This window comes from Azolla caroliniana, unplaced genomic scaffold (assembly GCF_043228905.1).
Source record: "Azolla caroliniana isolate FFs.n. ecotype wild unplaced genomic scaffold, voAzoCaro1.0.p SCAF_81, whole genome shotgun sequence".
Taxonomy (NCBI): Eukaryota; Viridiplantae; Streptophyta; class Polypodiopsida; order Salviniales; family Salviniaceae; genus Azolla; species Azolla caroliniana.
Window position 1 is genome coordinate 1 of NW_028230516.1, and position 8,377 is coordinate 8,377.

An 8,377-nucleotide genomic window follows, 5' to 3' on the forward strand; every position below is an offset into this window, starting at 1 on the left:
AAGACGTGGACGATCTGGAAAACGAGTTCGTCAACTTCGAGTATGGCTATGGCAAAGAGGAGGGCCAACATTTGGCTGAGGCGATGCTCCATGGCCACCTGAGCTATGGCCGAGGAGGCGTGGATCACGATCTTCCTTGTCACACAGTCCTGCCTCAAGTACCTCTGCTCACCAATGGTCCATCGGTATAGTGCCTTGTACAGCCCCATCAGTCTTTTATTTTATTTTTATTTTACCTTCAAGATAGGAATTTGTTCTCTGTATACTTGAAACTTAACGGTGTTTCTTGAACTGCTTTCGTTAAAACCTCTTTCTGATTGATGCTTGTAGAGTGAAGCTTCTTACTATTCTGGCATTCCTGCAGAGCATCGTGCTCTCGTAGTTCCTCATTTCATGTCGAATGGTGGCAAGAGAGTTCATCCTCTCCCATATGATCTCCAGCCCAGCGTACCAGGTACTTCAACCATCTTTTGCCATGGGGAAACCTTAGCTTTTCCGTCTTGGATTAAACCTCGTTAGATACATAAGAAGGAAATAGTAGAGCATTTTCCCACCATGGCTCTGTAGACTTGTGCTTCGGAGCCTATCTTGCCATTTTTGAAGCTCATAATGCCGAAAACCTCGTTTGATATTATGTGCAACAGCGCAAGGTAGGCTCATGGATCCAAGTAAGGACCTGGCATCATATGGTTATGGCAGTGTGGCATGGAAGGAGAAGACGGAAAACTGGAAGACTCGCCAAGATAAATTACAGTTGGTCAAGTCTGAGGGACTTGATGGAGGCGATTATTTGGATGATGAAGATTTGCCTGTGTAAGGCCGATTTGATCTTCTGTATCCACTGCTTGAGTGATTGATTTGAGAAATGGGGACCAATCCTAATCTTCTCATATTTTCGTCTAACAGGATGGACGAAGCTAGGCAGCCCCTCTCCCGCAAAATCCCACTCGCATCAGCCAGAATCAATCCGTATAGAATGATCATAATCATCCGTCTCATCGTTTTGGCATTTTTCTTGCGATTCCGGCTATTAAACCCTGTGCCTGATGCAGTCGGGCTATGGCTGGTGTCAGTCATATGTGAGACATGGTTTGCTTTCTCATGGATACTTGATCAGTTTCCCAAGTGGCTGCCAATCAATCGAGAGACCTATCTGGACCGTCTCTCCCTAAGGTAATTGAACCTGCCTAGTTAGCTGACCATACCATTTTTCTTCTTTCATGTTTTAAAAGCTTTCACGGTCTAAAGACAGCTAATATGTTGGGTTGACAAACAACAGATATGAGAGAGAAGGTAAACCTTCTGAGCTTGCACCCGTCGATGTGTTTGTGAGCACAGTGGATCCATTGAAAGAGCCTCCCATAGTCACAGCCAATACGGTTCTATCCATTTTGGGCGTCGATTACCCCGTAGACAAGGTTTCTTGCTATGTGTCTGATGATGGAGCTGCAATGCTGACTTTCGAAGTAATGTCGGAGACATCCGAGTTTGCAAGAAGCTGGGTTCCTTTCTGTAAGAAATTCAGTATTGAGCCAAGAGCTCCCGAGATGTACTTTGCTCAGAAGATAGACTATCTCAGGGACAAAGTTCATCCTGCCTTTGTCAAGGAGCGCAGGGCGATGAAAGTATGTGCGATGAATATGTTTCTCGTGTGTTTGTTTGTTTGTTTATGATGGGTTCAGGATTCTGATGTTTCTCGATGACTGACTGCTATGCAATGCAGAGGGAGTATGAAGAGTTCAAAGTGCGAATCAATGCTTTGGTTGCTAAAGCACAAAAAGTTCCCGACGATGGTTGGACAATGCAAGATGGTACCCCTTGGCCGGGAAACAATGTCTGTGATCATCCTGGAATGATTCAGGTGAACAGAAGTGTGCATACACAACTTCCATCCATTGTGAAGGTTTTACTGGTAACAGTTTTGGTGCCAATGATGTATGGTTTCATATATTTTCAGGTATTTTTGGGGCAAAGTGGGGGACCTGATGTGGAGGGCCATTACTTGCCTCGTCTTGTGTATGTGTCCAGAGAAAAGAGAATTGGATATAATCATCACAAGAAGGCAGGAGCCATGAATGCATGTGTAAGCTATTGTGAAAGCATCCTCTATGTTTCCTTGATAAACTTGGTCATCTCTTACCTACTATATGCATTGCTAGCTGCTGCTGCTCTAGACCATAAGTATACTATATTGATCGTAAAAGAATGTGCAGGTGCGGGTTTCGGCTGTATTGACAAATGCTCCCTACATCCTGAATTTGGATTGCGACCATTATGTCAACAATTCAAAAGCCTTGAGAGAGAGCATGTGTTTCATGATGGATCCAGCGATTGGAAAAAAGACATGCTATGTGCAGTTTCCGCAGAGGTTTGATGGCATCGATAAGCATGACCGATACGCCAACAACAATTCAGTTTTCTTTGATGTGAGTTGTCAATTTTGGAATATGATTTGTTTTCCAGATTTTGGAGGGTAACCGTCTCAGTCTTGAAAAGTAATTGAATTGGGGGGCATTATGTGTACAGATAAATCTAAGAGGGTTAGATGGCATTCAAGGTCCTGTCTATGTTGGTACTGGCTGTGTATTCCGAAGGCAAGCTTTGTATGGTTATGACCCACCTAAGAAAATTAAGGAACCAAGTAGAAGCTGCAATTGCTGGTCAAGTCTATGTTGTTGCATTGGGCAGAGGAAGAAAAGCAAGAAATCAAAAGTCAGCATGAGGCCAAAGTTCTGGAAGAAGAAAAAACAAAATAAAAAGAGTGAAGCTAGCTTGGCATTAAACATGTTGGAACATATAGAGGACGGGCTTGAAGGTAAACCAACATGTTTCAGTGATCCTAATCAAATAGTACATGGATCTTACTGATGTCATGTATATTATTCCAGGTATCGACAGTGAGAAAAAAGAATTTATGTCACAAAACAACTTTGAGAAACGATTTGGGCAATCTTCAGTCTTTGTTTCATCTATGCTCCTGAAAAATGGTGGGGTGCCCCCAAATGCTAGCGCAACATCACTACTGAAAGAAGCCATTCATGTTATTAGCTGTGGTTATGAGGATAAAACTGAATGGGGAAAAGAGGTTAGTCATGTACTGCTAAATGCTGTAATGGTTTCTTCCTCGCTTTTTTTAAAAACTCTAGTTGTCAATTTGATTCGTTATTAGCATTTAAAGGCGCAGTCCATTTAAATTAATTTATAAATTTCAGTGCTCAATGCCATCAACAAACTCAACTTGTGTTTAGCTCGTAATTTCCAGATCGGATGGATCTATGGGTCAGTTACAGAGGATATATTGACAGGCTTCAAAATGCATGTACGTGGCTGGCGCTCTATATATTGCATGCCTTCTAGGCCTGCATTCAAAGGTTCTGCGCCGATTAACCTGACCGATCGCTTGCATCAAGTTTTGCGGTGGGCTCTTGGCTCTGTGGAAATATTCTTGAGTCGTCATTGTCCGATATGGTATGGCTATGGATCAGGGTTGAAATGGCTAGAAAGATTGGCATACATCAATACCATAGTCTATCCATGGACCTCTCTTCCATTGCTGGCTTACTGTACCCTTCCTGCGGTTTGTCTACTCACAGGAAAATTCATTATACCTACGGTTAGTATAGCAAATATCCTGCGTGCGTTTTTTTGCCTTGCATAATTGAGATGCGCCTGCTAATATATGCTGCTAAATACGTTCTTGCAGATCTATGGCTTTGACAGTCTCTGGTTTATTGCACTCTTTCTCTCCATTTTTGCAACCGGAATCTTGGAAATCCGATGGAGTGGTGTTGGGATTGATGAATGGTGGAGAAATGAGCAATTCTGGGTGATCGGAGGTGTCTCAGCTCACCTCTTTGCCCTATTCCAAGGGCTCCTCAAGGTCCTAGCTGGGGTTAACACAAGCTTCACTGTGACATCCAAGCAAGCTGAGGATGAGGACTTCTCAGAGCTGTATCAATTCAAATGGACTACCCTCTTGATTCCTCCTACCACATTATTAGTGCTAAACATTGTGGGTGTGGTAGCAGGGATCTCGGATGCTATCAACAATGGGTACCAGTCATGGGGCCCTCTGTTTGGAAAGCTCTTTTTTGCTATATGGGTCATCATGCATCTCTATCCATTTTTGAAGGGACTAATGGGCAGACGAAACCGCACACCGACCATCGTCATTGTGTGGTCGGTACTGTTAGCCTCCATCTGCTTGCTGCTGTGGGTCAGGACCAACCCTTTTGTGCCGAAGCAGATCGGTCCAATTTTGGATGAATGTGGTCTGCAATGTGATTAAGTAGCACTCTGCAGGATAGCTAGCCATTCAAAATGTGATTAATACAAGAAAGATATGGTATACAGGGGAATCCCTAAAAAAGGGGTACCAGAAATACACCTAAAGAAGAGGCTCCATTTTTTTGAAAGTGTACCCTGGTAATTCCCATTCCTTGATTGTTGCTCAAGGGATTCCCTCCATTTTTGGAAATGTACCCTTATTCATTGATTGCTCATGGATCTCCGTACTTAAATAGATGCAACCCTTGGAGTCAATCACAGGATAGGGTTATTTGTCTTCACTCTTTATAGCAAGTTGCATTTTATTTTAGGGTTTAGGGAAGTCGTCGGAGCCTCCATCAACTGTGTAATCATTAATTGTTGGTTTGCTGGGTGAACTTGAGCTTTGAAATCAGCTTGACACCAAATTTGGTGGGTTTCTCCTTGTATATACAACTCTGGGTGGAATTATTAAATAACATACCTCTAATTCAGATTTGCAACCCCGTTTATGTATATGTATATAGGCAGTCATCTTTACTTCTAAGAAACAACAGCTTAACTTCATTATATAAAGTCTTTGTAGGAGATGCTCCATTGGTATATTATGAATGGCATTGTGAATTTTAAACATCTTCCTTCTTTTGTGCCTTTGTTTAATGCACCAACTGATGTAATTGGGTTGTAGTTTTGTAGATAGGGCTCTCCTAAATCCGACTTGGCTCAAGGTTTGTTCAACGTCAATGTAATGTTGAGTTTCACTTTAATCACCAATCTTACAAGTTGATGAGTGAGCAACCAATCATGAGAGTTAGGATTGTTCCCTAATTGGAGGGCGTACTAAAAATGTCTTTAGGAATAGGAGATGCCTTTGCATTTAAGGAATTTGATACTACAGATATGTTACCCTCCCATCATTCATATAAACCAAGTGTTAAGGAAATAATGTGAAAGGCTTTAGTATTTTTAATCTATAAGGCTTTAGTATTTTTAATCTCAACTATTGGTTATAAGCCAAATGTATGCAAGAAACATGGTTATATTCTAATTTGTGGGGAACCACCCTTAATCTCACTGGCCAATGGGCTTAATGTGAAAATGATCATTTAGGGTTTCTAACTTGTATAAAAGGGCATGATCTCTAATCTAAAAAGGGCCTTTGAGTGTGATAACGTTGGGGTTTCCTTTTTATACTCATACTCTCCCCTTTAATCCACTAAGATCCACTTTCCTCCATGTACCTTTTCCACCTAACTAATCGAGATATACATGTTTCTTATTTAGTAATTATTGATTTAATTGACACATCTCTTATGTTTCTTATGTAGTAATTATTTATTTAATTGAGACACCTCTTATGTTTCTTATGCGGTGATTATCTCTTTAATTGAGAGTAACACATTTAATTTAGTGTAGTGTATTAATGGAAAGATGCCCAAAGGCTACAAAGAACTCATACATGAAAACACAACTGCCATACTCACATCAACCAACATGTCGAAGAGCAAAAGCCCTCATGCGACTACCTTAGAAACTGTATTTACACATCTAAATTTGGGATGCTTCCATAATGGGGGGCGGAAAAAACACACCGTGGTGGAGCATATCTCCACTTTATTCTCTCCCCAAAAGATGTGAAGACCTCTCCTTTGTCATATTTCTCCAAAATGTTGTTTCTTACGAAACACAATATCACACTCACCAGTTATTGCCTTATATTGACCTCTTAGGGTATGCAGAAGCATCAACCATATCTCCTTAACTAAGGCAACCACATTCTGTTTGACTTTTTGAAATACACATTTACATTTTGCCTTCCACAATACCCAAATTACTAAAGAAGATATGGTAGACCAAACCTTGTCCTCTACCAAACAATAGATTGTTGTAGATTAAGAGACATCCAATACTTGCCTTCCATTACAGATAAAAAGGCAATCAATACACCCCTTTTCATAATTCTGTATTTCTTCAACAAGCCTTCCTCATCTCACAAAACTCCACGTGTAAATTTGTTTACCAGAAACAAGATACATAATTCTCAACGCTCTTTTCCAAACTACTCTAGCAATAGGATATATCCATAAGACATTGTGAACCGATTCAATGTGAAAATCACAACTAGTGATTAAGCATGTATTAATTTATATTAACTTAAGAAACCTTGAAGGCTTCTATAGTTGATGGCGTGAAAAGGTTACGTGCTTTTATGTGTTGATATATGATGGGATCTTTGCCATTTAGGAGTGACTCCTCTCAATCCGTTAGTTAGGACATTGATAGGAAGGCGACTCCTTGTGACTCGGTTATGACCCTTGAAAGTGTAACACTCAAAAGAATGAGTTGTGTTAATTTTTTTGGCAAATTGCGATTTAACAACCCCCCTCTATTATTTGGTGATATTTTAGTTGCTTATTAGAGTTTATTAACATTTGAAGTGGTTGTTATCGTAGTCTTCCCCATCTGTTATTTCAGGCTCTTAATATTTGATATATACCCTCTCTATCTCTTTTCATCATTAGGTTAACCAACTTTCACACCTCTATATATATATATATATATTCTTAACTTATGAGATGCCACTATGGAATACAAGGGTTGATTGCATGACCTTCTGGTATCTATTGTACACTATTACCAAATGAGCTTCATCCACCTAGGCTCACAAAGACACGAAATTTACAACTTAATCCATTCCATTGCACATACAAATTTGATCCTTCATAGAATTATATGAATTCTCCAATTCTTCACATCAAGGATAAGCAGAATCATCTGTATCGTCCAAGTGTTGGGAAGACCCCTCTCTGTTGGAAATGAGACCATCAGTGCGGAAATAAAGACAACATTGAGTTGAAAAACAACAAGTATGATGATAACAGAGATTAACAAGACAAGTTAACAAAGATCAAGATCAAGACAAAGCGAGAGAGAGAGACGCTTTGGCACAACTATGTAACTATATTATTCAAATCTCAGAAGTTATAATACAAAGAATGACAACCACCCACAAACTAGTTGCAAACTCAGATATGTACTAGTTGAGTTAGGGCAACTGCCCCTTGATCATATTAGAAATATGTCCTACTAGCCTAGTTTGTCTAAATGGGACAATGTGAATACGACCATTATATGTCTATATTCGACACTTCCCCGTAATGGACATATACAACAAAAATTTGTAATAAGAGAATAAACAAAATACAGATTTATAGAAAGAGATGTGTAGGTCAGTTCGGTTGATTGTCGGATCGGCAAGGTCTAAATAACATAGGCTGAATTGGTTAGTCTGAAAAGCCATAGCCGGATCGAAGCCGATTGTTGGAGGCCATCTCTATGTCTAACTCAGTCACACTGGTTTCTCCTTAAGCCGAGTGACACTTGGTCATCACGTCTGATGCTTTATCGTCCATAGAAATTAGGCTGAGCTTACCAGAAGTTACATAGTCCCAAACGAAGTGATATCGAACGTCGATGTGCTTCGAGGCGTTCTAGTGAACTAGGTTCTTTGACAACACCCTGATTGTCGCTATAGACAACTAGAGTCAAATTGGAGTTGGCTTGTCAAAACATGCATTCTAGCTAACCGAGCCATAAAGCCTCCTCCGCCACATCAGACACGACTACATATTCAATCTTGGTTGTCGAAGTGGTGTGCACTCCTGAAGTTTCAACTTCCAAAACTGGGACATTTGAAACAGGTAGTATGTCGCATTTTGAGAATTGTCCATCAAAAAAGGACACAAATTAGGGTGATTCACAAAAAGGGGTGCCGCATGCGTAAAGGATATTAAAGAATGACCCAAAAATATATTGATTTCTAGCATGTACGAAATTTAGGTGTTCAAAAAAATGCCTAAATAATGACTAACACCAATATTTATAGAAATTCATGAATCCAAATCTTGATGTACAATACAATATTTATAGTTAATGTATCAGGACAATCGTTTTCCAAGTTTATGCCATCATCTTCATACCCATTAGATGAACTAGTAAGAGTTTATGAGGTCTCATCCTCATCATCAATGGCAACAAATGCATTGTCTTCATCCAATTGCAATCCAACCTCATCGAGTTTATGAGTCATGCTTCTTCTTTGTCTTTGTGT

At 40.1% G+C, this 8,377-nt stretch overlaps 1 protein-coding gene across 1 annotated transcript; it reads left to right on the plus strand.

The window, feature by feature from the left end:
* Nucleotides 1-6: 6 nt before the first annotated feature.
* LOC147849315 (putative cellulose synthase A catalytic subunit 6 [UDP-forming]) lies at nt 7-4,784 on the plus strand. Its single transcript, XM_087337653.1, has 12 exons — nt 7-185; nt 331-454; nt 645-813; nt 907-1,173; nt 1,280-1,625; nt 1,724-1,861; nt 1,958-2,083; nt 2,214-2,426; nt 2,527-2,815; nt 2,889-3,085; nt 3,263-3,613; nt 3,704-4,784. Exons 1-12 carry the CDS (start codon nt 84-86, stop codon nt 4,286-4,288), a joined length of 2,907 nt encoding a protein of 968 aa, XP_087193779.1. The 5' UTR covers nt 7-83; the 3' UTR covers nt 4,289-4,784.
* Nucleotides 4,785-8,377: the final 3,593 nt, after the last annotated feature.

What these genes read in the sequence shown, in the direction of transcription:
- LOC147849315 (XM_087337653.1), top strand. Translation starts at nt 84, where the DNA reads ATGCTCCATGGCCACCTGAGCTATGGCCGAGGAGGCGTGGATCACGAT. An exon ending in CTGGACCGTCTCTCCCTAAG is followed by an intron (nt 1,174 to 1,279) that starts GTAATTGAACCT and finishes GACAAACAACAG; the next exon opens with ATATGAGAGAGAAGGTAAAC. An exon ending in GAAAATTCATTATACCTACG is followed by an intron (nt 3,614 to 3,703) that starts GTTAGTATAGCA and finishes ACGTTCTTGCAG; the next exon opens with ATCTATGGCTTTGACAGTCT.